This window comes from Nanorana parkeri, unplaced genomic scaffold (assembly GCF_000935625.1).
Source record: "Nanorana parkeri isolate BGI_ZX_2015 unplaced genomic scaffold, ASM93562v1 scaffold1199, whole genome shotgun sequence".
NCBI classification, from domain to species: Eukaryota; Metazoa; Chordata; class Amphibia; order Anura; family Dicroglossidae; genus Nanorana; species Nanorana parkeri.
Window position 1 is genome coordinate 31309 of NW_017307467.1, and position 16799 is coordinate 48107.

The 16799-nt window shown below is 42.3% G+C and overlaps 1 protein-coding gene across 1 annotated transcript in view; it reads left to right on the plus strand.

Annotated features, from left to right (window-relative positions):
- AGFG1 (ArfGAP with FG repeats 1) overlaps window positions 1-16799 on the plus strand; it is an 81897-nt gene that overhangs the window by 16968 nt on the left and 48130 nt on the right. The window contains exon 2 of the mRNA XM_018568503.1: window positions 14142-14235. Coding sequence (XP_018424005.1) covers window positions 14142-14235 — 94 coding nt within the window. The remainder of the gene's footprint in view (window positions 1-14141; window positions 14236-16799) is intronic.

The following is a 16799-nucleotide window of genomic DNA, read 5'->3' on the forward strand; positions in this document are numbered from 1 at the left end:
TAGAGCTTTCGTCGAGCGTAGAACGCGCTACAAAACGTTCAGGTGTGAACGAGGCCTAAGGTATAGACATAAAATGTTTCCAATGAGCAGCTGAATCAAGAAAATGTGCTCTGAAGGCACCTATAGTTTCAGATTGAAAGCTTGACACTTTTGTTTCCAGCTCCTTCCCACCCGTTGCGGTGGAGCTGACAGGAATTCCAGCAATTCAAGCGGTTTCCTGCATTAAAAATATTTTTTTAACATTTCAGTGCTCTGTATATTTTTGGAAGATCTGAAGAAGCCGCTGGACAGAATGTACATATCACCTCCATTTTGTGCCTACAGGGCACATATACAATGGTACTTCTTATTTAGAAATGAAGCTCTATCTTCCCCTGGCGGTTCTAGCTTGGCATTAATGTAGATCGTTCTATTCATTGGCAGTAATTCGTGGAATGTCATCTATAAATGTTTGCTTAAAAATCCACAAGCATGACATAGTCCTGAAGGTGGGCTACACCCAGAAACATCTTGCTTAATTCATTTTTTTTGTTTATTACCATTCAGCTTGTTTAGTAAGGCAGCAAAGAGAGAAATGATGGTCAAAGTGCATTAGTAGCCATTTTTCAGTGACAGCAATGACATCGAAAGCTGGGTTACTGCACCTTACACTTTGAGAGGTAGATGGATGGTTCAGTTAAAGGGACTTTGACACTTCCTTCTTACCTGGCTAAGTTGAAGATTATTACCTCAGTTGGAAGCCAACCTCATGCTAGTCAGAAGCCAGGTACATGTTCTGTGAGGGTGCAGTAACTATAGAGGCTAAGAAAGCACCCTAAGTGTTCACTCACCCGTTATTCCCCCGCAGCCTGATTTACAACCTATTTATAATCTCATTTACTGCAGTGTAAGATGCCAGTGCACAGAGATTTTCTGTAGGAGACTTTGAGGCAGGTTTTCTTTTCTGCGGACATGCGGGCCCATTGATATAAAATGACTATACATTCTTGTAAATGGCAAAGAGCAGTCTTTCTCTTTTGGATAAAAGCATATTGACCAAAAAAAAAAAGACATTCTAACTACACAAGTTTAAATGAAGGGGATGTGGGAAGAGTTGTGGAGGACTCCTAAAGTACAGAGAAACCTTTTGAAGATGATGACTGAACATGGGAATCCTGCAATGTCCTCCTGTCGTGCACAGTGATATTTTGTAAAAGGGTTTCTGTGGGACCAGTGTATATGGGCTTTTGTTCATCAGGACTGCTTTTCTCTCCACACAAGCCAATGGGAATGCAGAGCAATTTGAAGCCGCTTCATACCGGTCAAATGCAGGTCAGAAGCACATGTGAAGGAACTCTGGATGATCTCAGAAGTACACTATATTGCCAAAAGTATTGGGACACCCCTCCAAATCATTGGATTCAGGTGTTCCAATCACCTCCATGGCCACAGGTGTATAAAATCAAGCACCTAGGCACGCAGACGCTTCTACAAACATTTGTGAAAGAATGGGTCGCTCTCAGGAGCTCAGAGGATTCAAGTGTGGTACCGTGATAGGTTGTCACCTGTACAATAGGTCCATCCGTGAAATTTCCTTGCTACTAAATATTCCGCGGTCATCTGTTATTAGTATTCTAACAAAGTGGAAGCAACTGGGAACAACAGCAACTCAGTCACGAAGTGATAGGCCTTGTAGAATGACAGAGAGCGGGGTCAGCGCATGCTGAAGCGCACAGTGCGTACAAGTCACCAACTGTCTGCAGAGACAATAGCTACAGACCTCCAAACTTCGTGTGGCCTTCAGATTGGCACAACAACAGTGCGTAGAGAGCTTTATGGAATGGGTTCCCATGGCCTAGCAGCTGCATCCAAGCCTTACATCACCAAGTGCAATGCAAAGCGTGGGATGCCGTGGTGTAAAGCACGCCGCCACTGGACTCTAGAGAAGTGGAGACGCGTTCTCTGGAGTGACCAATCACGCTTCTCTATCTGGCAATCTGATGGAAGTGTCTCGGTTTGGGAGATGCCAGGGAAACGGTACTTGCCTGACTGCATTGTGCCAAGTGTAGAGTTTGGTGGAGGGGGAATTATGGTGTGGGGTTGTTTTTCAGAGGTTGGGCTTGGCCCCTTAGTTCCAGTGAAGGGAACTCTTATGGCATCAGCACACCAAGACATGCTCTGAAGCATAGGTGTACGTTCATTTAAAGCCGAACAGCAGCATAAGGGCTTGTTCAGATCCAGACCAAAAAGTTTTTTAAACTGGTTTAAAAACTGCATCCCCATAGATTCCAATGGTTTTTCTGAGTGTAGTTCACACCATTGCATTCAATTCCAGAGCTTTCAGAAAGAAAAAAAAAAGTCCAGCATGTCGCATTGTTTCTGATGTGGAACACACAAAAAAAATGTAAATGCACCAGAATGCTGGAACGCACCTAAAAGCCAATTGAGACTAAAGAAAAAAACCACACCAGAGCACAGCATTATCGTACGATAATCGGCAGGTGTATGGAAGGCATGCGACCGTTTCTACTGTACGGTCGCATGTCTTTTCCCTTACGAGCATGTTGGAAAACCAGCCGAAAATCGTAAGATTTTCTGCGGGTTTGTGGCGTGCTCGTAAGACAAATGCCGCACGGGCCGGTGTTTGCAAGCGCTCACTGCCCGCTCATTTGAAGTCATCGGAAAGCCCTCCCCTCAGCGGGGGCGGGCTTGCGATGATCGCAAGTACGATCTGCCTGTCCAAGATGGGCAGATCGTACGAGCTATTAATTAGCTTACAACTATTGCAAGACGAAAGTCGTGCGATGGTTGTAAAGTGTATGGCCAGCTTAATGCTGCTGGCTGTTCTCACTTGCACTCATCGTTCCTGGTGAAGCCGGGGGAATACTACCTGTCTAATATAAGTCGTGGGAGCAGACCTCCCTGCTCCTGACACATGATCATGAGGTCTTCTAAAAATTACCTGTTTTTATATATGACGAGTCATCATATATATATTTTATTTATGGAGCTCTGTTTTATCCTCCATCTTGATTGCCACAAGCCATTCTGTTAATCTATTATAATCTGTAATAAATATAAATAAATTATACATGATCTATATATAGGTGTGCAGAGTAAGCTGCATGCCAGGTTAAAGGGCCAGTTTAAGAAAAAGGGATTTATCTAATTTTCTTGTTAGACTCCAGTGGGATGAGTCGCTCCCTATATGACCTAAACCTTAATACACCCTAACTGAGTCCCATTACATTTGCTAAAGCGCTGTGTAACATGGACAATTGCCATTTAAAGAAAACAAAACTTGTTTTCACCCGTAGTTACATCTCGGTGCTTCTGATGTTTAGCCACTTCCTGTCCACGAGCATACACTCCACCGTAGGCTGCATGGCATATCTGAGGGAGGGTTTCTGAATAGTGATAACTGGCCCATATCTGACATTTTGTGTTGAAACTAGGGATGTTCAGATACCAGTTCTGATACTTGGCATTTTCATGAGAACTCCCGGGGTTGCAGCTGGGACCTGGCTCTGGCACTCCACCACTGTCCTGAAATCATTAGTCTGTATTGTTTTAGAAAAACTGTCACATGACAATAAACAAAAATGTATCAGTACTTGTATCTGTGAGTACTTGGGCAAGTATCAGTACTTGAAAAACTGGTATCGGTGCATCACTAATATATTTATAAAATAAAATCGTACATTAAAACAGATGTACAAACCCCAGGAGCTCTGTGTGCTCCTTACAAATGACAGCTGCCTCCTAACTTTTGAATTTTTCTCTAGTCTAGTCTTGGAGCTGGAAAAGTATCTGTACTTGTACCGAGTACGGTACTTGGTATTTCAACATTGATACTTGAAACAGCCAGTTGTAGTCCATCAAAATACCTGTGTGACTGGGTGATCATGCAGGAGCACAGTTGGGAGACCGGGAACAGAGCATTGTCACCACAACTTGGAAATTGATTGAACAAAGACATTGAAGCTGAACTCCATGTTAGGTGGAATAATTAACCCTTATAATGTTCGTTTTGTCTACAGGTAGAGGAATTAGCAGCTATACTTGCCTTATTCCTTGCATATACTTTAAGGTGATGATATGCTCCAGCATCTACCAAAACCTGAACATACATATCATTTCTGCACACTCCGTAACTGCTTAGATGTTAAATGGATAGGGGGGAATATCTTATTGCATGGTCTTTCATCTTCTCACGTGTGCAGTTTTCACTTCCATATTTCCCCCAGAAGGATCTATTATTAAAGTTGATGTAATTAATTAGCACTAACCTTCGAAGTGTTGCCAGAAGCGAATCTTTAGTTGGACCTTGGCCATCTGATATAAAAGGGGTTGTGTATCAAAAGAGCTACAGGTTAAAGGTAAAAGCCACCTTAAAATAATAAATGCACACTTATAAAAAAAAATCACATTAATTGAACCATTTAAAACATTAAAGCTGTGATCATTGGATAGCAAGTGCAATGCTCTGGCTTCTGCCAACTTTCCCTCTCCTCTCTTTTTATACCACAGTACGGACATTTAGTAGCATAGACAAGAAGATGAAAGATTGGACTACAAGTGCGGAGATGTTGTCACCACACTTGTATTCTAGCGATGCACCGATACCAATACTAGTATCGGTGCCGATAACGAGTATTTGAGCGTGTACTCGCTGTTCTGCCACCTTCTAGGAGAGGAAGAGAGGGCTCTGGAGCATGAAACGGTACAGGAATGGGCCTCAAAGTGCTAGATTATCCTGGGAATAAGTGTCCGAACGATCTCTGAAAAGTTCTGTGTTATCCTGGAAACAGATATCTGATCGATTGTTTGTGAAGGTGCTGGGTTATCCTGTGAACAAGGGCCACCTAGTGATCACTCCCAGTACTGCAACGTATTGCTAATGGTTTAGAGTACAATATACTGTTATGGTATGGGGTGAGTGAAACCCATTTTTATTAGTAACTCTGAAGCAACCAGAAACTGCATCTATCCAGAATCTACCGGTCTCCGTGCATACTGGATACCGGGGAGTTTACTGTATTAATATTTCATATTTACCCGGCTGGAAAAAAATCAATATAATTGTGTTTTCATCCTCATTCTACCCCTTTCATAAGCAGAAGAGTCAGCATCATGGTTCTTTATTTCTTTGCCATCTACTGCAAAATCTAAGAATTTTGTTGTTCCTTGCAGGCACATTGACTGTTTGCAGAGTGAAGAGATGTGGATTCACCTGAGATGTGCTGTCTACGTTTAAACTGTTCAGTGATATGAACACAGTAGTAACTGACTGCAAATAAACACTGGCTTTGAATTTGTATTTCAGGAACGTTTAATCCGTGGGCTATCTGTGTACAGTACACAGCGATTACTGCTGTTTAGTACACAAACCATGCATTCTTCAGGAAAATCCTGGGGACATCATGTTAAAGGATTCTAATGCCAAAATCACTTGACGGTTCAGCATTCAGAGACATCTTACAGCATTTATCTGTGTGTAATATTGCTGCGAGTTGTAGGGAGAAATTCAATTTTGCTGCAAAACTGACGGGAAGAAATTGTTGGATGGATACGCTGGCCGTCTTATTCAGTGAAGTAAGAAGTGCTGAGTGCCGAAACTTGCAACAACTAATCAAAAATAAATTTTTTAGGGCCCATTCACACCTTTGGTGCGTTACTTGCAGGGCTCCGTGCAATTGACACATGCTATTGCCCAACTTGCATTGCAATTCATTTGAATGGCACCTCAGTGCACCCCCCAGCTGCAATGCACTCTATTGTGTGTTGTGGTGTAGTGGACAAAAGTATTGCATGCACTACTTGTTTCCACAGCAACGCATAGTAATGCGGTACCGCATGCTGCACTTCATGGCAGCACATTGCAGCTGGGAAGTGCGTTGGGGGTGCTATATACATAAATGGCAAGGCATCTGCCTTAATGCTTTGCATGGTGGGTGTGTTGGGCAATAGCGTGCATTTATCCCTCCAGGCATACCTGTATTCGATTTATCAACTGCTTAAATATGTTCCAATATGGAGACTTGCAAAAATTAAAGTTAGGACCACACTACACATATAGGACCTTGACGAGGCAGTGCGGCTTCCACAGATTTTTAGCAAAAAGTTTTGCAGCTAAAACCTCTGTTTTTAACGCATACTGTTAGATGGGGCAAATTTGTTTTGTTGCAGGGTAGCAGGTCAGTGTGCTGGGAAATTTCTGTGTTTTGTATTGTGCGATTAACGTGACGCAGCGCTGTGAACAGCCCCTTAAAGAAGATCTATGGAAGTTGTGCTCCAAAAAGAGTGAAAGGACTTGTCGCCACTGTTGGCTGTGGTCTTCCTGCAACTGATCTTTTCCCACTTACTGACTTGCCATACCTTGTCCCGCACTGTCTCTGTATGGAACCTGCCATCTTCATAGAGGGAGCCTTCCTCATGTCAAAGCTGCTCCCCTAAAGACTAGTGATGTGATGACTGATGGGAGGAAGAACCAAGCAGCAGTAGAGGTTCAGAAAGAGCCATAGAATGAGTGACGCAAGTTTTTAGAGATTTTTGTCTGCAGGACCTCATGAGCCGCTTCCTCTCCTCTCCAGCATGCATAACCATGAGCAGCAAAGTGATGACATGCCAAACCTCCTGAGACTAGCAGTCAGAGGTGCAATGCTTCTTTCTCTGCAGCTATACAGCTATGCGTCTGTAGGCTTTTAGATTGGGAAAACAAGTGTCCACTGCATCTATTTCAAATTCTGCTGATATTGTGTTCTATGAATGCTGTCTTTATATATTTGTGTGTCTGCACCATTTGCCATTCTTGCTTTTTTAATGCATCATTTAACTTCAATTCAGTAAAAGTTATTGTGCCAGGAGTTGGGCTTTATTTTATTAGTGCTATTTCCCTTTTGCCCCAATTGATCAGAGCAGCTTCCATTGTTTTCCCTGAACCATTCCGTCTTGTGTGTAAATTTCAGTTATTGATTTCTGTAAATAGCAAGGCAGCTTGGGTCAGCCTGGCAAAAAGAGCCTAGAATTCCAATTGTGGGCTGGAAATGTAAATCTAAAATATTCATATGTAAATTATTATAAAAAGATCAGGATATGAGTCTTGGTGCTAGTTTGTAATGAAGGGGAATATTGGGAGGAACTGCTGTTAGGTGAACCTGCATTGTGTACAGAGGAGCAGAGACTGCATTTGATGGATGGACTTTGCTTCCAGCAACCTACGTATCTGACCAACACACGGAAACCAAAGTTCAAAGTTCTCCATATATTCCTGTCAGAGACGTGGGTGGCCTGGTTGGATTTTCTGCAAAACTGAAATGAATCAATTTTCTCGTCCCTGTGCAGTAAATTGTAGGATTACACAGGAAAGTAAATAAGCTCATTTATAGATTAAAAGATGTTGAGTCAAATAATTGTGCTGTTCAGTTTTAATGGTGACTTATACTGGATGAGTAATTGGGATACACTCCAGTAATCATAACAAAGCTTTACTATTTGTAGTCAGTTATACGTGTCTTATAAGTTCTTATAATACCTTGATACACAGATCACTACAACTGCTTTCCGTTTATCATAAACCCATATGTGCTAAACATAACCTCCAATTTTTACTTCTATAAAAAGAAGATGCATCTGTATGTAACCTGTGGATACGGTCTGGTGCTCTCTGATGCCTTCTGTCTACTTACTTCCCTTTTATCTTATGCTTTTGAACGCAGAAGATTTTTTGTCTGCTTGATAATTAGTTGCAAAAATTTCTTCTTTTGTTCCTGTGCTGTGTTCCTAACACACATGTAGTTTTGTATTTGACTCTTAATCTTAACAATGCATTTATGTACCTTTTAAAAGAGAGCTATGGGGTAAGTGCTTTTCCCCATAGTTCTCTTTAGGGGCACGGTAGGACATGTACTAACCGCCTCCTGTGACCCAAAGCTCAGTATATAGCGGACTATTGCCTGCGATATACTGAGAGCGCGGCAGCCGGGATGGATCTCGACAATATTGTCGGGATCCACCCAGCTGCGTGAGTGACAGCAGGCTCTGCCTATCTAGAGACAGAGCCAGGTGTGCCCGCCCTGTCCCCCGTCCATTCCTCCACTCAGCACTGGAGGAGAGGGGAGGGGATGGGGCAGAATCCCTGCGGGGAGCGACGACTGATGGTCCCTGCTCTCTGCAGGGAGATGATTTGAAAGTGAGCGAGCGACGGTATGTGTTCGCTCGGTTCCCGATCAAGACAGCTTCTTTGTCACAGGCTTTAACTATGAGGAGGAGTTGAAATCGCTCACCTCATAGTGACATGGTTTGAGGATCACTCAGCTGTAGAGCCTCAAATCATCCCTGAATTGGTGCTGACACTGTCCTTCCTTCTGGAGGGGGCTACTTTTGTTCCCCATGGTCTCTGTGTGTGTTGTAAAGTAGTCACTGATCCAAGCTCGCTCCCAAGATTGACTATTTTTTTAACCTCTTGCCGTCCGCCCGTAGTAAAAAAACGGACGGACGGCACTGCAGCATCTGCGGGTTGCCATTAGTAAACTAAACATGAGATTGTAGTACATCACAGTAGTGAGCTTGGAGCGGTGGCTACTTTACAACACACACAGGGACCACGGGGAACAAAAGTAGCCACCCTCCAGAAGGAAGGACAGTGTCAGCACCAATTCAGAGATGATTTGAGGATCTACAGCTGAGTGATACACAAATAAGATACGCTATTGTTAATAGTTAAGCCCCTTTCACACCAGGGCGTTTCGTTGCGTGTTTTTTTCCATGCCGAAACGTATGCAAATGTAGTCCTAGGGGGACCATTCATGCAAACACGCTGAATCGCGTGTAAAAATTATTCTTTTGCGGCGCTTATCAGGTCGTTTTGCTCCATAGACTTCAATGGAAACGCTCTGATTAACGTGTTTTTGCAACTGATAACGGGCTGAAAACATGCCTTAAAAAGCTCTTACACATGAACAGAAAACATCTGAAACGCTGGCGCCCTGGTGTGAATGGGGTCTTAAGGTACTTGAATGTGTTTTTAAGATTTAACTCCTGAGTTTAGTGACACTTTAATAATTGCAGGTTTATTTTGCACGTTTTTATTTGTTTTGTTTTTTTAAATTCAGAAGTCATGCAGAAGACGATGGGTTTTGCGACCCTCCATAGCTTTTTCTTAGGAAATAAATATAAGTAATAGTGAAAATCTCACAGGTTGAAACATTTGTTTATTGCGATAGGCACAGTTCATGCCCATGCTATTTGACGCCCATGCCCGGCGTTGTTTGTAGCGGTAGCTTCATCTAGTGTTGCTCGCTGAACAGAATAGTGGGGATACAACTGCTCATCTGTCACATTTATCACACTGTTATTTGCAACTTGGCCAATTAGCAGTACCGGTGTGGTTGAGGCCTTGTTCACACCAATCGTGGAGCAGATCCGGACCAGAGCAGGTGCAGACTGGATCAAAACTGCGTCCAATGTATTCCTATGGTATTTTGACCTCCAGTTCACATCGCAGCGTGCGGATCCAGACCAGATCCAGACCAGATGAAAAAAATGCGGCAAGCCCTATTTTACCTGGTCTGGAACGCATCTAAAACGCATCAAAAACGCATGCAAGTGCTTGAAAGCCCATGTTAAACTTAAATTATTTTTTTTTTACCAAAACCGGCCCTAAACGCATCCAAAACGCGGCACAACCCACTGCACTGCGTGTGCAGAAACCTGACCGGATCTGGTCTGCATTTGGTGTGAACAAGGCCTAAAGGTCTTTCCATCATGAGTGAAGGGCAGAACCAGCCTTGCCAAACATGTCACGTCATATTTCTCCTCTTGCCTGGTTAGGAGAAAGAGACAATATTCAGTAAACCTTCTGTGCATGTTAACAAAAAGTTCAGAATTGGGGAACATTGTGAACAGGTTGTATCAACAGGAAAGAGATCCACCTCCCTATTTTACTCCATGCACTGGGTAAATTTGCTGATTAGCCAGTTCCACAAAGGGTCAGGAAGACAGATAAGACTTGCATTCTAGTACACTTAAAGTGACATTAAACCCTCAGATTTTTTAACATAAAACAATACTGTAATGTGCGCCTTACTGTAATCCATGGTTGTTTCCCTTCTCTTTGCTGCTCTTTTAAATCCTCATGTCTTCTCATGCTTGTGCAGAACTTCCCTTTGCAGCTCAGGGCCTCTTCCTGTAGTGCTGGCTCAGGTTTCAAGCCTATACAAATCTATACACAGACACCGTGTATCCATTCCTGAGACAAGGCAGTCTGCTGCAAAACAGAAGTTCTGCCCAGCATGAGAACAGATACAGATTTAAAAGGAAGAGAAGGGAAACAACCATGGATTACAGTAAGGCGCACATTACAGTATTGTTTTATGTTAAAAAATCTGAGGGTTTAATGTCACTTTAACCTTTACATGGATGAGCATAAAGATTTGTGTGAGTACATATGTTCTCAAGGCATTTATAAGAGTCATTTACTCTAAAATACAGCTTTCACTGGACACTTAAAAGAAACAAGTTCTAAGAACTTGTTAAATACACATTGTTTGAGATAAGGGTGCCATGTTGGCAGTTAGGTATCACATACTTATCTGCATGGTAAACCTCTCCGAGAATGTGGAAGTGCCTTTCAGCATTCAACTGCTGAGGACAATGATTCTCCATTCTCAAACTCATCTAGGTGCTATTTGTTTAAGATGCATTTCATTTATTTTATGTGCATTCGTCTAGGTCTGCAACAACTAATCGACATAATCGATTATAATCGATTATTGGAAAAGTTGTCAACTTTTTCAATAATCGATTAATCGGCTTCCGATCAGTTGGCCCTGTTAGTCATGTATTGTAGAAGGTGAAATAGCAAGAACATACAATAAACAATGCAGGTCATTCTCTGAATACAAAGACTCTACAGAGAGCCAACAGACATAATGAATATATAATGTGATAACGGAGTCTTGACTTTCTGTAACATTGAAACCATTCAATGTCAATGGAGTACAATATTGAGTCAAAAGCTGTTCTCTGCAATAAAGTAACATTGTGATACTGAAACTCTAGGGTTGTGTCGCTTCATTAAAGAGCAATGGCGAAAACAATTCTTCTGCATTCTTTTGTGTTGCATGGAGAATGGGAAGAGGAGGTAGGGGAAGCAGGTGATAAATGTTAATAAAATGGGGATCAGTGTAAAATTATTTAGAGACAGGACTAGGGTATGTTGTAAACAGTTGTGCAATGCCTAGTGCTGTATGTATCGAAGGGAGCAGAGGGCATCTTTGTATTCCGTCTAGTGTTGGAATACCTTCCAGTAGTACCACATACTGAGGAAAGAATCGGTTGTATTTTTGATTCCAAAGGTCAAATCTTCCATGAACATTTTATTGTTAACCCTTTGGATCTATAGGCTCATTGTTGGGATGGAAGAACTCACTGTGTTGACCAGATGGATCAGGATGGATTGTTTATAATTTTTCGAAATATTATTGTGCAGCAGGAAGAACAGATGGTCATTGGCAATACTGTATTCTGTAAAACTTTGGACTAGAGTTGGCACTCTACAGCAGAAGCAGCCATGTTACATAGTATTTGAGGTTGAATAAAGACATTAGTCCATCAAGTCCAACCTATTAGGATCTCATTCTAGGAGTACACAATGTTGGCTAATTATTATCAGGGTGTCCTGCAGTTCCACACCTAGAAGTGTGATTCTTCATCCACCATTACTCCTCAAGCAAGTGAAGGTCACTTGTCATACAAAAACTTTCTTTACAGGCAGGCCTGATTCACAACTTCTTAAAGCAGGACTACAACCTCTTATCCCTTACAGCCAAGGAAGGTGCCATATTAGCCTCTATTTGGTTTGCAATTGCCATGGTGCTGCACATGTGACCAGCTATGATACCATCCATTGACGGCTTGAAGTTCGATTGAGAGCTTAAAAAAACAAAACATACTGGCAGCCTTGACATTGACATGCCTTAAAAGTAACTGTTTTGGTAGATATTAAAGGAGAACTATGAGGTGAGTGATTTCCACTCATCCTCTTAGTTAGAGCCGACCTGTGACAATGAAACTGTCACACGGCAACTCTATAGATTGGGAAGTGAGCAAACACATGCCGTCCCTCACTCACCTACCGATCATCTCCCTGCAGTGAGCGTTGACTGTCGGTCACCGCTCCCCGCAGGGATTCCCCCCTCTCCGATCCTCCAGCACTGAGTGGTGGAATGGATGGGGGAGGTTTTTTTTTACAGCTGGCTCGGTCTCTAGATAGGCAGAGCCACCTGTCAATCAGCCAGCTGGGTGGATCTCAATGCAATTGTTGGGATCCATCCTGGCTGTGGTCCTCTCAGTATATAGCGGGCAATAGCCTGCTATATACTGAGCTTTGGGTCACAGGAGGAGGTTAGTACATGCTCTCCTGTGACCGTAAAGAGAAGCAATTGGGGACCTCTGGGTAGATATAATGTAGACACATAGGGGTTCTCTACCATCTTAAAATATGTTTTATCCCAGTTCCGGATATTTTTTTACAGATGGAGGATTTTACGTGTTGGGTACAGAGTTTTGTCTCTTTGTTCACCTAAATCCAATTCCGAAGAGCTCAAGAATGTAAGGGTATATCCTTCAGAAGGGGGTATTCTGTATTTTCTATATGGGGGACAGAGCATACCTTAGGGGCCCATTGTATGTGCAGAGAGATTCAAAGATTCAGAGGGCTCAGATGATGGTGTGCTGGTTGAAGTGATGCTAAAAATGTAGCTATTTGCACAGCACTCGCAGTCCATATGTGCCATTGTCTTATGTTAAGCTGCCTATTCGTGATAGGTGGCCCTGTCTACCAGCCCCCGCTGACAGCCTTCAATGAAAAAAATCGAGGTAGCCAGGCGGGAAATTGTAAACTGGACGTTGGCTGTATCTAATCAGATGCAGACACTGTTCAGGTATTTTGACAGCCAGCAGGGCCCATTATAGCTGCAGCTGTTTAGCGTAGATGGAGCGATCCTGTTTAATGTTTTTATCTTCCACCGCAGCAAGGAATAGAGGGTTACCTATAATAAGGTATATGAAAGAGGGGGCTGGAGATATTGTAAGGTTAGGAATTTTCTTTGTAGGATGTGTTTTTTATGTCAACTAGCAGTAAATACAAGAATTTCACTGGCACACACTTTGAAATTCAAATATCAATATTTCATTGATATATTTATTCAGTGAAGAATGTCACATCATGTCATATGGTGCTGACGTTTCGGGTCATCACAGGGATCCTTCATCAGAGGGACACAGTTGTTTATTTACTGCTAGTGTTTGCATGACGCCATCAATGCAGTCACCTTGAGCACCACAGATACTTTTATGCTGTAAGACCATAGGAGTGCGAATGGTATTTGGAACCTATTTCATGTCAACTGGGATATTTTCCCATAGAATGCTGGAATGGAATGCTGTCCTTGCTGTGGCGTTTGTAAGATGCAGGCTGCAGGGCTACCTAGTGAGTCTTTGACTTGGAACATGCATGCATGGAGGGAGTTGATACTGCCTGCTTAATGCAGGAAAGTGACTTGATGGGTACTAAAGATCTGACCAGGAACATGTAACTATTTATCTGGGGGAATCTGGGGCCAGTGTAGGTTTGGTCATACACTTTATTCATGTTTGTGTTCCTACAGGAAGGTTACTGCATTGTACAGGAACACCCTGGCAATAATTAGCCGACATGGCTTCTTCTGGTCTTTTTTTGTTTTATATCATATGAATCCTGAGACCAATGGGCTCTAGAAATAATTTACTTTTGTCAAACTAATGAACTGCTACACATCCAAGCACGATGTTTGGTGATCAGTTTTTTTTAAAGGATTACAGTTCTGTTGTACTAAATACCATAAGCCCAAAATTTATTCAAGTGTAAACTGACTTCTTTGGTTCAGACTTCCGTAGCTTTAAACCTCCCTGCCTATTCTGTCGGGCAACATTTTGATCTTCCCATGATGTGCATTTGTCGGCATGAGTGGGCCTGTCAGTCTGTGCACAATAGAATTGGGATAATAATAGGGAAACCCCAGTAATCAAAGGTATAGTCCTGTAAATATACTAATTGCTGTATGTAATCATTTTGCTGTTTAGCTTTTTTTTAATATTCCTTTCGTTTGTTACCTTTTTAGGCGCGGTTTGAACCCACCCCACAGAGTGAAGTCAATCTCTATGACCACCTTCACACAACAAGAAATAGAATTCCTTCAGAAACATGGAAATGATGTAAGTGTAACCTGAATCACGTGTTCAATGAACCCTAACTGTGTATAAGTAATAACATATAGGGCTGCAACAACTAATCGATTATAATCGATGATTGAAAAAGTTGTCAACTTTTTCAATCATCGATTAATCGGCTTCTGATTGGTTGGCCCTGTTCACGGCTCCACACACGGTGTGCGCCACACTTCCTCCCCACCTTACGCTCGCCGCTGCCAGACCCGCCCGAAGAATGCTGCCAGCTATAGAGTACAACAAATCCCAGCAATAGTACATTATACAGTGGTGCAAAGCCGAATACCACTAGCTAGAGAGGACTACAAAACCCAGCAATAGTACAGCGCAATGCAGAATACCGCCAGCTATAATGTACTATTGCTGGGTTTTGTAGTCCTCTATAGCTGGTGGTTTTCTGCATTGTGCTGTATAGAGGACTACAAAACCCAGCAATAGTACATTATACAGCGCACTGCAGAATACCACCAGCTATAATGTACTATTGCTGGGATTTGTAGTCCTCTATAGCCGGTGCCATTCTGCATTCATTTCTGTATAATTTGACACTTTCCATTTCACTATATTGCACACCACACTTTTTTTTTTCTTTTTTACTTCCACCGCTCCAAGCTTGCTCCTGTGATGGACTGCAATCTCAATACAAACTAGTAGTCCCATCACTGGAGCCATTTTTAAAAATGTATTTTATTTTTTATCCGATTAACCGATTAATCGAACTTAATAATCGGCTAACCGATTTTGAAAATAATCGTTAGCTGCAGCTCTAATAACATATGCCATTACCCCTGTATATAGTATATCATTCTCTCTCTACCCATAAGATTACATCGGATGTTTATTTTCAGAACATATACCTTTTTATTTGACAATTATGTATTTAACCATTTCTCCTCTGAAGCAATTTCTTATTTATAATGCAAACCCAACATAACACACCCAATTTAACCCTTAAATGTATTGCCATCACTCCTCAGCTGCATACAAGTTTATTGGGCCGCTTGAGCACTTGGATATGAAAGCCGACTGCAAAGAACAGTCCCAGGATCATGGGTGCTGCAGCAGTTGTGATCTTGGTATAAGCGCTTCAGGACCGCACCGTTTATATACGTAATGCGGTCCATTAGTATCAAATACCTCGCAAATCTACAGTGAAGTAGGAAAAAGTAATCTACTGCTGAAAGCCTCGCTCCTGTGCCTAATGCCTGAGAGCAGCTGTGATGTGACAGTGGAAACTGCATTTGTCTTCGTCCTGGAAAACCTCATAAAGTAGGCCACTATTGTATTATAATTGTGTTTCTCTGTATGGGTGCGTTCTGGTCTCTGCCCCATTTTAATGAAAGTTGTGCTAATGAGAAAAGTAACATTTTCAGGTTGTCTATAATTAAATGTAATACATTTAAAGTTGGTAAAACGCATTCTTTGTGCAGCATTATGAGTTCTGAGGCCAGAAGAGGAAACTGTACAACATGACCAATCACAATACAGAGACTGCTGCTTGATTACCAACAACAGGCTCACTTCTTTGTGCTCATTTATACATGGATTTCAACAGAGGAAATAAATAGAAGCTGATGCAGTCAGGGGAGGCAGAATTTTATCAAAACTGTTTCCTGTAAAATCATACCTTGGGCTAAATGGGGTAAGTGTTTTTCCCCATAGTTCTCTTAAGGGTCACGGAGGACATATACTAGCGTCCACTCAGTATATCGCGAGCTGCAGCCAGGACGGATCCCGACAATGCTGCCTGGATCCACCCAGCTGCGTGAGTGACAGCTGGCTCTGAGATCTAGAGGCAGAGCCAGCTGTACCCTCCCCCTCCCCCGTCAGTTCCGCCAGTCAGCACTGGAGGATCGCAGAGGGGAGGAATCCCTGCAGGGAGCCGTGACTGACTGTCACGGCTCTCTGCAGGGAGACGATCGAGAAGTGAGCGAGCGACGGTATGTGTTCACTCACTTCCCGATCTTTTGAGCCGACGTGTGACAGTTTCATTGTCACACATCAGCTCGAACTATGAGGATGAGTGACTTTCACTCACCTCATAGTTCTCCTTTTAAGTGCAAGATCTTCTTTAAAATTGAGGAGGAGAGCTGTGCAGAGTAGCACAATGACATTAGTTACCTAAGATGCATTTGGAAGGCAGTGAACCTTCAAGCCTGATTGTGTAATTTCGTTTTTTTTCCTTTAAATTTATCTTAAAATATTTCTAACCATCCGTTTTTTATTTTTACGGGTTTTTAAATACTTACAGAAATATACACAACAAAATGAGGTTAACAGGGTTCAATAAATGTTTGATTTTATGTTTTTATTCCACTTGGTATGCCTGGTCCTTTCTTTAAAGTGACACTCATTAAAGTGGCACTCATTAAAGTGGATCATTAAATGTGTTTTTATTTTTTCAATGGGACCTAAATTTTACAATTTGGTAACAGCCTATTGCAGTCCCCTGTAGGGTAAAGCTCACCCTGGTAGAAGAAGGAAGAAGCAACAGGAGCAAATCAGTAGTTGTATGCAGTGGTGTATTCTGGTTTGGGGCTGCCCTAGGCAAG